The 18767-nt window shown below is 40.7% G+C and overlaps 1 protein-coding gene across 2 annotated transcripts; it reads left to right on the top strand.

The window, feature by feature from the left end:
* The first annotated feature begins 4056 nt into the window (after positions 1-4056).
* amacr (alpha-methylacyl-CoA racemase) lies at positions 4057-18076 on the top strand. Of its 2 annotated transcripts, none has more exons than XM_034602641.1 (6): positions 4057-4503; positions 6794-7050; positions 8003-8146; positions 9513-9673; positions 14661-14847; positions 17462-18076. In XM_034602641.1, the coding sequence occupies exons 2-6, from the start codon at positions 6804-6806 to the stop codon at positions 17869-17871; spliced, it is 1149 nt and encodes a 382-aa protein (XP_034458532.1). In that variant the 5' UTR covers positions 4057-4503; positions 6794-6803; the 3' UTR covers positions 17872-18076. The 2 variants fall into 2 exon arrangements, with proteins under 2 accessions (XP_034458532.1, XP_034458533.1); XM_034602642.1 differs by lacking the exon at positions 4057-4503 and adding an exon at positions 4740-4758.
* Positions 18077-18767: the final 691 nt, after the last annotated feature.

Raw genomic sequence — 18767 nt, 5'->3', positions numbered from 1 at the left:
ACTGAGACAAAGACTGACTGACCCACAGTAGGTGCTCATCGCCATCATGGCAACAACATTCATTGAATCACTTCCTGTTTGACAATTCGTTTTTGAAGTGAAAGCACAATTTTCGTTTTTTTTTTTTTGCTGCATTGCTTCATATCAAGCTGCATTACAGAGCTTTTATTTTGAAAAGTTGTAAACTTGATTTTGAAGATTGTATCGGTTGCTTGACAGACCTCTAAAATCGCCCACATGCTATGTATGAAAAAATAACACCAGTTCAGCAAATCATTCAAACTTATGTACAAACCCCACACGTGAACAGTAATAAAGCAAAATTAATTTCATTTCATGAACATTGAATGTAAAATATTCACTGCAGATAAACCAGGTAGGATGAACACAAAGTTTTCTAACGTCACACCGCACCATAGACAATAAAAAGACCCTGTATTGTTGAACTGTTTGAGGAGGACTCACTAATGACAAGGAATAATTCTGAAGCAGCTCCGGAGCCTTAACACAGGAAAAGAGAGCAGAGCGTTACAAACAGGCAGGTTTAGAATGAATGGGTACTGCACTCGTCAGAATGATGAAGAAGAAAAAACAACAACTTGACTGTGCACATCACAGAGATTTCTCCTGTCAACCACACGATATCTGGTTCAGTTTTAAATGTGTTGCAGTGGTGTCTATAGAGGAGCAGTCGTTTAATTGAGTCCCTTTTTTTCTCATTTTAAGCTTAGTTTTCATGCCACAGATGGCTGCCACAGTAGACTCGATAAATCCGGTGACTCATTAGAGATAACTCTGCTGCGAGCTGCCATCATCTGCTAAGTAGTCGCTGAATGTGAGGACGGAATTTCCCCTTATTCCCAGAGAGGCCTGTACTTTTTCTTTAATTTATTTTCTTCCCCCTACTTTCTTTGTGAAAGTGCTGTGAGAAAAACATGCTCAGCAGGCACACATCATTAAAATCGATCTTCAATGTAAGTTGGCATTTTTGAAGTGATCCATGTAAATCTGACATCATCTAGCCCGCCCCCGCCGGCATCGATCTGGGTTACGTAAAAGTTGACATTTCATTCATTTTAGGTGTTTGGTAACAACGGAATAAGCGCAGCTGTTATCAATCTCCGGGAGGCTTGTTTTTTTCTTCTGTTGACGGCAGCGACAAGTGCAGCCTGATCAATATCCCCACCAGAGAAACCAATAAAAAGCAGGATTAAGACTAAATCAAAGTCACAACGAGAATTTGTAGCTAATTCCCATGATTCAATACAAGAACATGTTCACAGATCAAATAAATTGATTTATGTTAATTCTCTTTTGCTGTGCATGTCTGATGTGTTTTGTTTGCCCCTGCTCCGTCTCCATAATGGAAAGCATATTTGTAAAATAAATAAAATAAAATAAGGAAATGAATCCAAGAGCATATATGTAATCTGATGTGATAGGCGCTTTAATGTGGCCCTTATCAGTTAGCTTTGAGAGTCAAAGTCCAGGAGCTGTTGACTCTGGCATGAAAAGATAACCTTTAATTAAACTGAGTAATTAGTCACAATCGTGTAACACAGATATAAGAAGTAAGACATGAGACCGAGCAGTGGATTAATGAATGGCAAAAGTGCCGCCTTGCATTTATTCTCTCTTTAAAAACACGTTCTGCTGAGTCACTATATTACAGAACAGTAATGAATCTGGAAAATTGGGATCAAGATGTGTAAAAATCTATATATTTCATGATATTCTTTGAAACAATACGGTGAGCAGGGATTTTATCGTGTTTAATTGCGCAGCAGGGGCTCTATTGAAAACAAATAAATGTAATTTTCTCTGATCCAGCCAAAGGAATCACAGGGGTAAATCCATTTCTTTAGCAGGAACAGGATTTTAAAAGGCCACAGCTCCTATAAAGCTCATTTCTCTCATCTCCTCTGATGCACCTAAAGGATTGGAATGAAATGAAAAACATCAGGGGGGGAGAAATACCCGGCGTCTGCTGAATATACCCCAATCAAGCAATAAAAACTTTTTAATATTGCAGTAATGCCATGGTGAGGTCGTTATGCGACCTATCCTTAGGTCGTGTCTATAGTCCTGTGGGATGCAGAGATAACTGGAGGGATATCGAATGATGGGCACTCATTTCCTGATCAGTATAACTTTTTGGTTTATCTCTCTGAATCTATTATTTAAGTAGATATCTTGGAAAATGTATTTTTTCAGATCACATTATTGTCGACTTTGATCTTTGACCCATCAGCTTTAAAACTCACTTAGAGATACGTTGCCAAGTGATAATTATACCACCAAGTTTTATGAATACCATCCATGCACTGGTGAGTGTCACACACACACACACGCACGCACACACACGCACGCACGCACGCACGCACGCACGCACGCACGCACACACACACACACACACACACACACACACACACACACACACACACACACACAATACCCTGCTTGTGTGGATATGCCAGGGTACAGAATAATTACAGTTATTCGCACTCCTCATCACTTCAATTGTTTAAAATGTTACTTCGTGAATATACAAAATCACTGATAGGCCAGTGATTGTTTTTTCTTTGCCAAGGTCATTTTTTCTTCTCCTGTGAAAATTCATTTATTTGTTTTACTTATTTACTTATTTATTTGACATCGTTTTCTAACTTTTCTGATCCATCAGATAAAACAGACAAAGGGCTGAAGGGCATCGCTGTCTTTTTAAATGGACTCTATGTACCCATTCAAAATTTGTAATCAATGTATGCACAGCTCATAAGTTCCCACCTGGCATGAGAATGTGTCTCCACATGCATCTTTGTGAACACTTGTAACTGAAATCCCTCTCCTGCTCTGTGTGAAAAATAAACACGTATGCCATTTCTGCTCACAAAGACCAAATGATGCTGTTTTTAGCCAGTCTGACAAAGACATATGGGTCCACTGACAGATGAGCTTGTGTGAAGAGAGAGAGAGAGGGGGCAAGGAGATGCTGGGCGAAACAATGCACTGTGTGTGGCTTATACTTTGATGAAAGAAAAGTAAAAAGCAATAAACAAATGGAAGATCATTATGTGCTGGTCAGCGTTGATGTTGTGGTCGAGGACACAATAAATCAAAATGTGTGAAAACAGTGCAAAGTGTAAAAATACTTTGTGTTCATAATGAAACTGTTGCAGGTCAGAGGACGTCAGATGAGTATTGGCGATCCTTCAATGTCCAATGCTGCCCAGGACACAATAATGTCATCACATGATCTTAAATGCTTCTTTAATGCTTCCTGGTGCATTCACATCTGTATTTACAGCCGTCCACCTTCGATCAAATCACCTCAGACAGATGTTTATACCAGGTCTGAACAAAGCCGATGGCCACTACATCAGTCTGAAGGGATTTTGACTGGTTTTAAAGTGATTTTTAATTATCCCATGCACTTCAGACATTGGCACATTTATCATGTGTTATCAAGTTATATGATAAAAAATATAATGACATATTGTAGGGGAAAGGGACGAGATAAGATAAGATAAGATAAGATAAGATAAGACTTTATTTATCCTGAGGAAAATTCTGGTCGCAGCTTGTTCCAACTGCTCCAACATGACAGCATCATTATATATTTATATATGATTTATAATGTATCATATGTTTATAATATATTATATTTATATACATAACAGAAAACTGTAAATTACACTATATTAAAGTATTAAAGAGCATTAAATGTACACGTATAACGTGTATTGCTTATGGTCTATACTTTCATTTTCAAGATATGTTCTGTGTGGTTTGAGCTCTTGGAAGTTAATCAAATCTAATACAATCTTGTCGATGATATATTCAATAAATCCAGACTAATTTGATCTAATATTTACATTTTATTTCATTACATCAATTATGTATCGAAATCGTTATTAAGGTCATTAAATGTGCTGTTTTTCTCAAACCGCCATAATAGATGTAGTTATAGTCAAATATGTTTCTTTTCTTAATTGGAGTGAAGTGAAATCATAAAAGACTCAATTTCCCAGAAACCTCTCCACCATCGCGCTGACGTCACGGCAGTCGCGCAGGAACAGGGTGCGCTTTTTTTCCTCACCGGCGCAGACGGAAGAGCTGCCAGCTCGGCGGGGTCAGCTCTGGGTATCGACACCACGGAGTCTCCGGTTCAACCTCCAGCTGTTTATAGCCAGAAGCACGAGAGCTGAGGACAACTGGGGGGAACGGAGGAGCCCGAATGAAACCAGAAGTCACTGGGAGTCTGTGGCTCCACCATTTGTTTTGTAGAGGAAGTGAGTGCCTCGAACTGCGGATTGATCGATAGTAGCTGTTTGAAACGTGTGTCATCATCAGATGTATGTGTGTGGTGGTTGTGTCGCTACCTTGTGCTCCTCCGCCGGGACTGTGTCAGATCCAGATCACTCCACCTTCAGCAGACTCACAGAAACACTACGTGCTGTAAACCTGCAGCAGAGGAGTCCGGTCCTCCATTTATAAACACAGGTAAGACTCAACTGTGGGCAGAGGCTTCACTTTGACTCCCTGCTATATGTTTATATAGTCTAATAACTTATAAACAAACAGTCAACCTGCAGCAAAGGAGTCTTGTCCTCTCCTCTACAAACAGAGATACGACTGAACTGTGGTCAGAGGCTTCACTTTGACTCCCTGCTATATGTTTACATAGTCTAATAACATATAAACAAACAAACAGTCCACCTGCAGCAAAGGAGTCTTGTCCTCTACTTATAAACACAGGTCAGACTGAACTGTGGTCAGAGGCTTCACTTTGACTCACTGCTATATGTTTATAAAAGGCTTGTTTCCTTGCCCATAACAATAATGCTCTAACATGCAACATTGGTTTCCTGTCAAAATTTATTTTGGCAATTCAAACAACAATATTACATTGTTATTGTTAGAAACATCTGCAGGAGAGCAGTTTGCATTTAAGTGCTTTAGTCTTTTAAAATACTTTAAAGACTATTTTAACAAACAGGGTTCTAAACAAACCTCTGTAGCACTTCTTAAAGTCTGTCACTTTGGACTTAATAAAGTGAGATAGCTAACTTGTACTTTACTCAGGTTTAAAGTCCCTGCAGCTGTAGGTGAATAGATAGAAAACCATCACATCTCACTTCTCTGTGTTTGCTATTTTTTCTACAGCAGTGTGCACATTGCAAAGAGAAAAGTGAGGGTGCTTTAAAAAAGAAATACTTTAGCTTGTAGTGCAGTAAATCAATATTTGGTGTGACCAAATCGGCAGCATTTCTCCTCTGCACGCTTCAGATTGTCAGTGTACTTTAGGTGGTAGGTTGCCCCAACCTGCCACAGTTCTTCTGCGTCTTCTATCTGGCAAGCACTGAAGTCCGATCTCATGTGAGGATGAAAATGTCCAAGTCATTTGCTCCAGACGTTTTCCTGAACCTTTCCTGCCAGGCTCCCAAGATAAAGTTCAGGGCAATGTGCGAGTGAGCCCATGTGAGAATACAGCAGGAACAAATTTGGAAAATACACAGTTAGCGAGTGGACGTGTTGGTGACATACACAAATGCAGACTAATATGTCAGCGTGGAAAGACAATTCGATTCGTGAGCTGTTGGTAATAACGGCCTGCACCAGTGTTGATGTGCTGTAAACAAAAATGAATTAGATATTATCCGCAGGAGAATGTGTGCGTCATGTCCTGTCCCTGCAGGCTGTACCCAGGCGCCACCCTCAGCTTGTAAATAAACTACACTCTCACTAAATACTAACTAACTAACAAAGAAATGTCTATTAGCACAGCAATCCTCTCATTTCAAGAGCTGGAATCAGCAAATGTTTAACTTTCGTTGATTCAGTCTTTTTTATGGGAACTCTGCATGGGCTCCCAAGGCCCTGGGGAGGGTGGTGCGCAGCACACAGAGCACATCACTGGGTCCGAACTGTCCAGCCTGCAGGAGCTTAACACCCAGTGGTGCCTGGGGAATCCCGTGATGATCATAATGAACACAACACACCCACAACATCCTGATCTCTCTCCTGCCCTCTGGTAGATGCAGATACAGGACTCACTGGACTCACAACACCAGAGTTGGAAATAACTTTTCCCTCAGGCTTGAGGGCGCTGGAATAAATAGTGCATGAACCCTGTGCAAGTCAACAAGCTGTATCAAAACACACACAACTGGGCAATATTTTAGTATTTAAGTATTCAGCCTTCACTGTTTTTACATATTACATATTTATTTGTTCATATCTGGTCTTGGTGTCAAGTATTCTTACTTTGTAAATGCACATGTTATATACCCATGTTATCATTCTGTCTATATTACTCACGTAACACTGGTGATATGTTGGTGATGCTACACACGTGTTGTGTCAGGTGAACCGAGGCCAGATGACAACAGTGTGTAGTGCTTCAAAAATCGCTGGGTCGCCTGGAAAAACACATGAAAAGACATTCACTACACCTGACTTTATAAATATAATGGCCAAGAGGAAATGGTGCAAGGGAAAATGAAAGAAACTTTTTTCAAAATGTACAAATATATCTACAATAGGAGCGTTTCGGTCTAACAAGCTCACACAGAGGCAATTATCAAGTAACATACACAGAGCAGCTCGAGGCTGAGGGCAGAATAGAGGGCTGCTGTCATGGGGATAATTGTTCATTTCAGCTATTTGTAAAAAAAAAAATTTGCTGTGAAAACCTCCCATTAATAATAGTATTTACTTGTGAAATTCCTAACTGTGCTGTTGCATGGTGTTACATTGTACTCAGAGGTGTTTCTAATATTCTACCCTGTAGTCCGTTCACCATGGCGCTGGCTGGCGTGAGAGTAATCGAGCTGGCGGGCCTGGCTCCAGCACCGTTCTGTGGCATGATCCTGGCCGACTTCGGGGCCAAGGTGATCCGCGTGGACCGGACCAAGGTCGCCATGGCGCTGGACACACAGGCGAGGGGGAAGCTATCTGTGGCCATTGACCTGAAGACCCCGAAGGGCGTAGACCTGCTGAGGAAGCTCTGCGTCCAGTCTGATGTGGTCCTGGAGCCCTATCGTAAAGGTCAGACCCCTGGCGCTTACGTGACCCTAAAGCAAAGTCCTTTTATAGGTCAAACTACAGAAGTATGATCATATACATCACATTGTTTGTTATTACTGATGTTTAACATTTTGTAGCTGCTCGAGGTGAAATTAGCTTTAATTACTATCTACAAGTTAAATCCGGAGAGACTCGTAGAGGAACAAATAATAATGAGTTAATTAGATTGAAATCAAATGGATTGTGAACAGAGGAATAGACTAAGACCCCAGAGGGAAGTAGAACACCTTGGAAGCAGGCCTATGAATTATGTGCATTGCTTTTCAAGGAGACTCATGAAGGGCTTCTGATTGGATGGTTGAAAGGGGACGTCTCGGCATGGTGCAGGGGTTGAGGGGGGGGGGGGGCTCTCAGTGATTGCCGTACTGAGCTGACAGCTGAATGACAGAAAGTGGAGAGAGAACATTTGAAACTATGACAGCTGACAGATGATTGGCTCAAGATGTCAGGTTGTGATTAGATGAAAAGAGAAAATGAGCTGGTCAAGTCAAGAGATGGCAAGAACCAAAAGATAGAAGATCGCCTTGCTGACTGAACGTCGCTTAGTTTAAATGATATTTTACTTGATATTTTCCTAGCCTGGGGGCTTGGCCCCCTCCACAGATAATGAATAGGGGAGTGCAGAGAAAAACCTTGCTACATAGATTTATAGTTATTTTTAATTGTTGCTTATTTCATGCTCAAATAGTCCTCCAAATGAATCCACCGGAGAAGATAATGTCATATTTAATGATGATGCATATTCTGTCACATCTCACAGACTTTAGAAGAAAGTAAATCGTATGAATCCAAGATCTAGAGCGAGGCTATGACGACCTGGTTTAAACTGAGCGAGAACCAGCATATACCCAGATGCAGATCTTTATCATAGAGATTTTGTTTATATTTTGACATCTTCCTTGTAACGGCCTAGGTGTGATGGAGAAGCTGGGCCTCGGGCCACAGGAGCTGCTGAAGGAAAACCCTCGTCTGATCTACGCTCGGCTGACAGGATATGGACAGAGTGGCTCCTATGCCACTGCAGCTGGGCATGACATCAACTACCTCGCCATGTCAGGTAATAATGAAACACGTGTGGAGACTCAATACTCACAGATATCACATTAGATTGCAGATTCACGGAACAGCATCAGGTATTCATACAGATACAAACAGTGTGCGACTCACTGTCACTGTGTGATCTTTGTTTTTAATGACCCTTGGAAACGTGTGAAAGAAAAGACTGAATTCCTGCTCAAATGTCAACACTGAGTTTCTGTAATGAACTCTCTACTGACTTTCTGCAGGATTTCAACCTTTTCTTTCACATGGTTCGATTTCCCCATGTACCTGTCTCATCACTTCTGCATTAACCCTGACTTTTTGGAAACAACCTGACTTTTGGAAAGTTCACACAGGCTGATATTGTCAAATTCAAATCTACTTAATGTAGTTAAACTCGTTTGAATCACGTCATGAGTCGTTTTGGGTTTACCACTTAACATTTGTATTTAACTTAAAGCTAAAAAATGAGTGAAATTTTCATTAAATGCATGACACGTTGAAGCTGTGTTTTTCCGACACAATCCCTCACGACGACAAAACTGCAGGTTTTAATGAGGGTTCGTTTTCCATTTTTATACTTTCCTTATATATACCGATAAAGTGCCTTTCTGTTTGCCCCATTATAAATGTTTCCCGTAGTTGTTGATTCACCAGGCAACCCCAATATGAAGATTTGCTTAAAAAATTACCTTCATTCTGCTTATACATTGAAAACAAGCTTGTGACATTTTAAGATCAGTTATTGGATACAACAATGGTAATATTCAGAGCGGGTATCCCTGTAGTCAATAACTATAAATAAACATATGGGAATGCGGAATGAGTTCTTTTGAAGGAATGTGGTGCATTCGTCACATTGAACATGACTCACTGGGGGAAATAATCCGAAAGGCAAACTTCTCTCCCCTGACAACTGAAAACGAGTTATTCGCTTTGTTTCCCATGCATAGCTGCTCATTTTAGTGTAAAAGAGGTTTAAAGTAGAGGGGCCGCAAGATTTTTGGAGACACCTGCCACAGTTAATTTACCTCTTTCACTCCCAGAGTAGAAGAAAGTAGAGAAAGTTCAAGTTAAGTAGACGGCACTTTACTTATGTGGTTGATAAATATCAAATCTTAGACGGTGCTATTTACACTTGTGTCCTGTTAGAGCTGCGCTGCCTTGTACACAATAAAAACATTCCTGTTCTCAGGAGCTGATAACCTTGCCTTGTTTTTGTTTTTTCCAGTTTTTATTTGCCCCTCTCCCTGTTTCAATCAGGCACTAAGACTAACTGATTCTCCTTTTTATTGGTCTGGCCACAATTCAATTACTTCCTCCACCTGCAAGGCTGTCATTCCATTTTGTGTTAAGCTCTTCTCTTATCATTTCCCCAACAGGCCTTTTATCCCTGCTGGGTCGCAGCGGGGAGAAGCCCTACGCTCCACTGAATCTGTTAGCAGACTTTGCAGGCGGCGGTCTGACCTGTGCCCTGGGGATAGTCCTGGCGCTGCTGGAGAGGACAAAGTCTGGGAAGGGACAGATCATCGATGCAAGCATGGTAAACATATTGTCAGATTGTAGTAAACGTGTGCTGTGGCACTGAGTCACCAACATCTCCACAGAACGTGTTGTTTTGATCGAAACACGGATAGAAATGTTGTCTTCTTTTAACTTTCCTAAATATGCAACAGTATTTTTTCTAATAGTGTCAACAAAAAACAACCTGAAGAAAATTACAGTGGAGACGCTTTGCATAAAAAGCAGATGGGAGCGCCGCTGTGGGCTGGGGTCAGGCCACATTCAAACTGACAGCAGCCCTTTTGCAAACAGACTGTATGCAAGGTGCTGCATTAATGAGGCTGTACTGCTACAGGTACCAGTGAGAGGATTACGTGTAAACCAGGTGGAAGATTCATCAAACAACACAAATAACTTTATGGCAAGATTTTACAATTCAGAAATGTAATTACCCAAACAATGTTTGTTCTCTATTGCAGTGTAGTATCTTTTGAGGTGATGGTGCACTACACTGCCGCAGACTTTGAGACTCTGATTCAATTTTAGTTGGATGATTTAAACAGCCCTTGGGGAAGTTATTTGAAATGTGCGTGAATTCTGCTGTCTGACCTCCACTGGCTGAAAAGAAGCTGGGAAGTTACTCGTCGGAAAAACTCTCAATTATTCCTTTTTGTCTGCCTCTGCACCAGCGACAGCCGTGTGGCCAGGGGCATTATGTTTTGTGCTGAAACTACGAGGTTTGACTGTCTGCATGGACGGTAAAAACATCATACACCACAGTCTAGATGATTAATGGGAAACACTAGGATTATCTGGTTAGATTTGGGTGGTCAAAGGTCACAGTGACATCACATCGTGAATACATTATGTCCTGGAACACCTGGAGGGACGGAAACCACTCTAGTTTATATATAGCAGTATACAAAATACATTTTTAAAATGTACACGTGGATGTACTTTATATAATTGTATAAAACGCATGTGAACATTTGTTTTGTTTTGAATACAGTATTTATGCAGAATTCAGTTTCTGTTTTACTGCCCCCCCCCCCCTTTAAATTATAGGTAGAACACACTGTACCGACAACTTATTATCTATTTTTTGTTTCTTTACTTCTTACTTTTAATTTGTAAAGCCTTCATTACTTTGTTAAATGTAAAGATTCATAATTGAGCGTGGGCAGTGTTGCCTCTAATGATCAGATAAACGCTAGATCTCCAAGTTTGTTGTCTCTGGAGCCTTTTGACTCTTCACCTTGTTCCCTCAGATCTGAGCCAGTTCTTGTCATTTGTATAATGATTTAGATTTTCACAGCATGATCTGAAATAGGTGGCAAGGCATAAACCGCGTGTTAAAGTCTACCAGAGATAAATTAGGGAGTGTCGATTGATGCTGCCCGTCTGCGTAGGTGCCCAGATACAATTTTATGCATTTGACCATCTACATCTGCATCAGGTCTTTTATCTGACTCATTAGACTCTCCCACGGGGTCTGAGTGAAACAGTCGACAATGTAAATACAGCATGTGGCTTCAGATCTCTGTTCCTGGAGTCACTTTTTAGCCACTTAATCATGTACAAACTGTTGCATTTCAATACAACAGCGTTGCCTTGAATTTGAACCTTTATAGAATTTATAATGTTCACTTTTTGCAGACATTGTCAGACATAAAAGTAAATTAAGATACTGTTTATTTCCTCCGCCAAAGAGGTTATGTTTTCACCCCTGTTTCTTTGTCAGCTGACATGTTCACCAATTTCCCAGGGATTCATCCATCGATCTTGATGGGAAAAAATCAGGCATATTTAGAGAACTAATATCTTTGAGTGTTCATTTTACTGCAGCTTGCTTGAATTTAATTGGAATGTTCTTTGGAGGAGGTACACGCTCCACTGAGGACCATTCTAGGTTATTTATTATTTATTATCACCAGTATTCCCTCACCTCCTGGTAAAATGACTTTACAACAAACCTCAGCCCAGTGAGAGTGAGAGTTTACTATATGCAAACAACAATTAGTTCATCAAGAGCGCACATATTTTCAGAAAATGAATTCAAACATCATCTTTAACACATTGTTTTTAATTAATTTATGAGATAATGAGGGCTGGGTTTGTAAAACTCAGAAAATTTGAAATTGACATCATAACATCACAGTCCAGGATGATATGTTCACATATATTCACTGTCGCTTCAAAATTACATTTCTATAGAAAATATGTTTTGGAGGAAAACAAAACTGATTACAGTTTTTTGAATGAACCTCAGCAGAGTCACCAGGAAGTCTTTGGGCTAGATGGCGCGTGTATAGAGTGCAGGAGTGTCATTAAAGAGAACGGGGTCCTGTAGGGAAAGATCATGGTTTCCGTTAAATGATGTAAAATAGATAAATAAATAGATAAACATGTTGCATCTGAAGTCACTGTGAAGTTTTTCTCTATTAAACCTCATAATAGCTTAAACCTCTTTCCCAAACCTTAACCAAGTGTTGTGAGTCCCTTAACACAACTATAAAAAGGCATAAAAACAATGGAGTTGCTACAAATAGACATTATACTGCAACACCAGTTACTTTGGTGGAAAACCGATATGTTGTCGGTCAACATTTCACTTTCATAGTCAGATGCAATCGTAGTTACTGCACCATCTGTCTCAAAACTATCAAACGTGACGCTTCAGGGCTGAGCACACGTTTTTAACATGAGGTGCTCCAAAGTTGTGACAGCACCACCTGAGCCCTTAAAGAAAGCACGTTATTAATTATATTAACACAGTCCACTCAGCAATCCTTCCTCCTGTAGAGGGTTGAGAGAGCTGGAAACAATCCCAGCATGCACTGCATTGGCAGAACACAAGGTTGTTTACACACTGAACAAGTTTACAAGTTTAAAACAAGACTGCCACTCATATCTAAACCTAAACCTAAACTCACACCTTTTAGGCCATTTATATGCAAAGTGGCTAGTGTGTAGGGGATTTCAGCAAAAATAAAGAAACAGCTCTAAAAAGTCACTGTACACCTTCCCATTACCAACCAGCAGATAGGCACAGTTACTGTGGAGCATTTAGCAGCTAAAGAACCAGATATTTCACTAAGAAGTTGGTGGAATACTTTTTTTTAGATTGAAAAGAGAGAGAATATTGGATGTACCTTTGACCATGTTAATTGCTATAAGCCACATTCTGATAATTAAGAGCAAAGGTAAGCTACTCGGTTATTGCCTTTTTTCTGTCCAAGTAGGAGGCTTGCTTGTTATTCACTGAAAATAAAAAAGTTTCAAGCATCAGTCTTGAGTATAGTTTTTTAAGTGCTGACCAGTGTCAGAGCTGTTTGTTCCTCCGTGCTTTGTCCCTGATGAGTCACGGAGCAGCAATCCAAGTACAAAGTAATTGAGCCATTATAAAGTCCAGTGTGTGCTACCTCTTCCAATTTGTAAACCCCCCCCACCTTTTGTTGATCGGTCTGCAGTTCTTTGTGAAGTCGCACGCACTTCACAGGCTAGAAGGTTTGAATTGGCTGCATTCAGCAGCAGCACAATTGAAAATAGTCCTGCAGCCTCACTCATGTGGTGTATAGAACGACATCTTGGCTCTTTCAGGGACAGTTCTTTTTGTTCTTTTTTCACTGTCCCACCGGGGAAAACAAAGCAAGAGCATCATTTGAATTTGCACTTGATTAACCTTGGTCTGATCAAGGTGTTTTCATTTGTTTAGCAGCTGCAGCAGAAACAGTTTGTGAACTTATGAAGACTCAAAGACATTGACGAGTAAAGGCGGCGGGTGGAGAACGCAGTCGATGTCAGGAGAATGAATAGTTCCTGAAATGCATTGTTTTCACAAGCTTTCTTAAGTATTGAACCGGTGCCACAGCTTATTGTTATTGCAGCAGCGTGACATTTCACCGTCTGTGTATATTTTCTACTCACACATCTTTTGCTTGATTGATCTGCTGCTGGTATCCACTCAAGCATATCAAGTTCTGCTACACTGTGAAAAAGAAAAACTGTGCGTATGTTATAGAACACGGGAGGTTGTTTGCATTTTTATTGAATTTACTCGTATGCATGTATGTATGTATGTATGTATGTATGTATGTATGAATGAAGCAATTAATGAATAGAGTGCATATAATTCTGCCAAGGCCCAACAGTGACCTTAGATTCAATCAAGCTGCAGCACTTTTCACACCCTTATCTATTCAGTCGCCTATATGTGTCAGATTCTTTTTTCCATCAACAGCCATGAATTATTCTCTGAGAAATTGGTGAAAATGCTGAAAAATGCCCTGCAAATCTTGCAATGTAAAAGAAAGTGAGAAAAAAGAGTAATGGTTCGTTCTTGGCTCGTGTCCCATTACTCCACAAAATTTTGTGGTAACCTGTTTAGCAGTTTTTGTGTCATCCTGGCGATAAACCACCAAACCAACCAATTTTGACCATATAAGGACAATTGACAGGTTCATCTGAATAAGCTGTAGATTGTGTCTCTAATCGTATTGTTTCCAAAATGGATGCATTATGATATGACATCATTTTCTGACCTTCTTATGTCATTCCTACCATATGACCCCAAAATATTTTTGAATCTATATAAGCTTAAGTTTTTTGTATTATGTCATATAGGATGGTATAATCACCTCCACCAAGGAGATTAGGGTTTTATCTGCGTTGTTGTTTTTTGACATTTTCACTGATTTCCCGGCGGATAATTAATGGATCTTGATGAAAAAAAAATCATTATAGGCATAATTATGGTCCTCTGATATCTATGAGTTTGTGCAACGTGGTGCAGCTTGATTGAATTTAAGCTGACTGTTGGAGGTAATACATAAATAACAAAATGAACAGCTCTTCTTTTTAGCGTAAAACAGGGCGCTTTATATTCACTTAACTGTCCTTTATAATCTACATATAACTTCAGTAATCCTGCATAGAAAGTATAATTTAATATATTATGATATAATTTAATATAATCTAAATCTGCACTGACCTTGTTCTCTCCTTCTCCTCTCTCTCTCTGCACACAGGTGGAAGGAGCTGCCTATGTGGGTTCATTTGTATGGAAATCTCGTCGTATTGGTATGTGGGACCGTTCTAGAGGGGAGAACATGTTGGACAGTGGAGCGCCGTTCTACGATACGTACCTGACGTCAGATGGAAAATTCATGGCCGTGGGTGCCATAGAACCACAGTTCTACAGACAGCTACTTCAAGGTGTGTATTATACAAGTATAGAGTGAAGTTCTGAAATATACTTGTGTGATCCTGTTCCTGACGCACATGCTGTTAGACGCAGTCTTTTCTCATTATCATTGTAAATATTGTTATTTTGTTGAAGTGCTCTGTTAAATACGGCCTCTATTCCACTGCTGTCTGTCCTGGGAGAGGGATCCTTCACATGGGGCTCTCTCTGCAGGTTTGTTTTGGTATTTTTTCCTCGCCGTACTCAAGGGTTAAGGATTGATTTGAAATGTGTCCTGGTCCACAATTGTCGGACCACCTACTCAGCTGACGTCCTCTGTCCTGCTACAGTCTCAGTGAACCCAAAGTATTTTTACTCTTCTCAGTGTTTCACATACATTGATTTATTTGTGGCCACAACCACAATATTAACACTGACCGCCACATATTGATTTTGATTTGCGTCATCAAAAAGGGTAAAATGTTCTATCTGTGGCCGCTCATCACTTAGCTGTCTCCCTCGCTCTTTCCTCGCCTTTCACACAGACACACACATGTTGACAAAGAACACATCTGTCATAGCAATTACTGGTTAAAAACAACATAATTTGCTCTTTGTGAACAGAAAAGGTGCACATGGTTATTTGCATATAGAGCAGGGAGGTAAGCTGTCACATGTGGAGACACATTCTAATACCAGGTGTGAGCTGACATACTCAGAGCTGCCCATTTGTGATCAGATCTGTCAGGACGGATGTAAATGCCAGGTCTGAACTGGACCTATTACAGAGGTGGCTTGTATTACACTGTGCTGTGCCATGTCAGTGACAATAAGAAAACCCCAGGGGAAACGACGAGGGCACAGCGGGGGCACAGCATGAGAAGAAACGCATGCTTCAACCCCCATCGCCTGGCCGCGAAAGAATCGTTAAAGTTTGACGTCTGAAACAAAAAGCAGTTCCTAGGCAACCGGTCACTGTTCGAAACGTGACATTTATGCCATAAGCAGCAGCAATACGATACTGTGATGTGCATACGGCATGAAGGCTCCGCTCTCTGGCAGTTTGGCTCGGGAGAAGGTGTTGTTCACCCTAACGATGTGGACGTGTGCTGGTTCTTGCGTGCTGTTGATCCTATCGCAAAACACCTCGTCCACAGTAACTATCACATTGTGGCAGATTCTTCCAGCACTGATCCAAGTCCTCTGTGTGACTTCTGGTTATAGCTTCTGTTCTATCACAGGTGTCTGAACTTTTGGGCCCTTTTGGAAAAATGACATTCAATAAATTGGATAACACAGTTATTTCTCTTCATTCTACTACCAGGGGATTGAAGGACGACCTGAGTAAGTGTCAATAGCAACAAAATCAATGAAGTAGCTAAAAATATGCTGCTGTACGTTATCTGTAGATATTCAGGTCTACTTCGACCTCTCCCTATCTTTGGCAGAGGTTTGATCATATTACACTGTTTCCAGTCTCATGCTGTGATCCCTCACTGTTAAGCTCTAAAAACAGGGAAGACACCTGCAGGATGTCAATAATATTTCAGTGAAAGACTTAACTGGAAATTGTGCCCATTAGGCGAGGAGCGACGTGAATACACAAAGTTATGGTAAATGTTAACAGTGATAAACATGTATATTGAGCAGCAATGCTTTGCTACAGAGCTACTTAGAATGGGATGTTGCAAGTCTCTCCTCTCGATGGTGGTAGGATGGTTACAGCGTTTGCATTGTTGGGAACCGCTCGGCATCCTCGGCAGGTATCTCAGGTTCTTGTGCCCCTCAACCTCTATACGCTTGGGGCAGCAAAGGCTATATTAGTCTTCACCTGCAGAAGGGGTTTCACACTGCTGGCTCTCTTCAGCCCAAACAAATCATTTCATGTTCCGGAGTCTTGCTGTGATTCCCTCATAGGAAGCTTGTGCAGTTTTTTTTAACCTAATTCCTCTTTAATGAGTTCACTTTTTCAAAACACTGACGAACACACTGCTCATTACAACAGATAATGTCACATCCAAAATACAAACATAAATTAAATACTGCACATCTTTGCACACTGAGGTTTCCTTCCCGACAAGAAAAGAAAACTCTGTCCGAATACACTGACCGAAAAATAACGCGACAATATATATCTCCAATCTTTTACCTTTTCAGTTTCTCAGTACAACAAAATGAACGGCAGCTCTTACTTTAACAGCCTACGTTACTGAAATTAATTGCAGCAAAAGGTTTTTCTAAAGTAATTTCAGTAATGTAATACAAAACGAATGTATAAATACTCAAACTGTACATCTGTAAGATAGATACAGATATACTCTCTTGGTCCTGTCCTCTGTACGTTTTCACGTTCTCTCCTACATGATGTTCCTTCCCACCGACATTCCTAGATCAGAATGTAGCAAATATACAGTCTAAAAAATGTTAAGTGAATACTTTGCTCTTTGTGTGAAGAATTTTGAATAACTTGACATCGCTGACGCAAATGAAAAAAATAAAATTCAAACTGAAAGACCTTGTGAACTCGAAATTTGACAGGCTATCAGGATGGAACAGCTGGTGCCCACTTCTCTGAGACCTTAGACATTTTTTCATTTTACATCCTTTATTGCTATTGATTCGTGGTTTTCCATTTCTTTTTCACAGGTTTAGAGTTGGACCCTGCAGAGTTGCCCGCTCAGATGAGCTTCAGCGATTGGCCAGAGCTGCGACAGATATTCACAGAGCGTTTTGCCTCAAAGACCCAGGCGGACTGGTCCAGGATTTTTGATGGGACGGACGCCTGTGTGACACCTGTGTTGTCTTTCGACCAGGTGAGCTCACACCCACATAACCAGGAAAGAGCCTCTTTCATGAAGGACTCCGACGGGGAGGAAAGCCCCCGCCCAGCCCCCGTGCTCTCTCGGACTCCGGCGGTGCCTTGCCTCACCTCCGACCCTGTGATCGGGGAACACACGGTCGAGGTCTTGGAGCAGTACGGCTTTACATCAGCAGAGATAAAGCAGATGTTCGCAGCTGGCGTTGTCGAGTGTAATGCTGCTAAGGCAAAGCTGTAGAGGAACAAGAACAAGTCAAACCCAGACCTGAATAATCTTGTAACTTATACAAATAATTGATTTGAAGGAGTCAGTTGTTCATACTATGCTATGTTCATAAATACTTCATACCTTTTTCACTGCTGCCTTTTCTATCCTTTAGTGCAACTGCCGTCTTCTGAGTAAAGTACTAAAAAAATAAATAAATCATAATTTTTGCCCATATCTTTACTGGTTTTCCATCATTCTTTCATACAGTGGTCGATATGATCATGAACCAGGTAATAAGCCGCATTTGATATACTTTTAACAAGATCTTATTAAATCTTTATGAACCCTGCAGAGCCTTTAAACTTAAAACTTTCTCTATGTTCACTTGTTTTTATTCCAGCCCGGCCATAGACTGTAAATAAAGATGGACGTCATGTCTCTACTTCCTCCCACTGTACAGAGAAAACTTTTTTGAAGGGTACTTTGACTTTTTAGTTTGGTCCACGTCCCATCTGTTGACATGGAGCCATTATTTATGACCTGTACTGCAGCCAGCATCCAGATCACTTTGGTTTCACTTTTAGGGATCCGTCAGGTCGTCTATCTTCATGTACAGTCTATGAGCCCAGGTCACAGCTCAGCTTCTGTCCTTTCCCTCTGTTTATGTTTGCCTCTTTCTGCTGATGTTGTGACAACAGAATAAATAATTTTATCCGCAGCGCAGTAGGTTGACAGTGAGTCAACCTACTGCATAACAGGTCGTCTTTAGTAGCTGCAAATCAAGTTTCACACAAACAGGACATGAATATGTAAATAAGAGCATCTTAATCATGAATTTAGCAGCATCAACACAGAGTGATCAAAGAGAGCAAGAGACACACCCAACAAAGCTCCCACAGTCTTTTATTCTCTTCATTCGCCTCAAC

The sequence above is a fragment of the Hippoglossus hippoglossus genome, chromosome 12, assembly GCF_009819705.1.
Source record: "Hippoglossus hippoglossus isolate fHipHip1 chromosome 12, fHipHip1.pri, whole genome shotgun sequence".
Classification (NCBI taxonomy): domain Eukaryota; kingdom Metazoa; phylum Chordata; class Actinopteri; order Pleuronectiformes; family Pleuronectidae; genus Hippoglossus; species Hippoglossus hippoglossus.
The sequence above is the reverse complement of the archived record's forward strand: the minus strand, read 5'-3'. Positions and strand labels throughout refer to the sequence as shown.

Coding starts and splice junctions, on each gene's coding strand:
- amacr (XM_034602641.1), top strand. CDS start 6,804: ATGGCGCTGGCTGGCGTGAGAGTAATCGAGCTGGCGGGCCTGGCTCCA. Junction 8,147..9,512: donor CAACTACCTCGCCATGTCAG/GTAATAATGAAA, acceptor TTTCCCCAACAG/GCCTTTTATCCCTGCTGGGT. Junction 14,848..17,461: donor CTACAGACAGCTACTTCAAG/GTGTGTATTATA, acceptor TCTTTTTCACAG/GTTTAGAGTTGGACCCTGCA.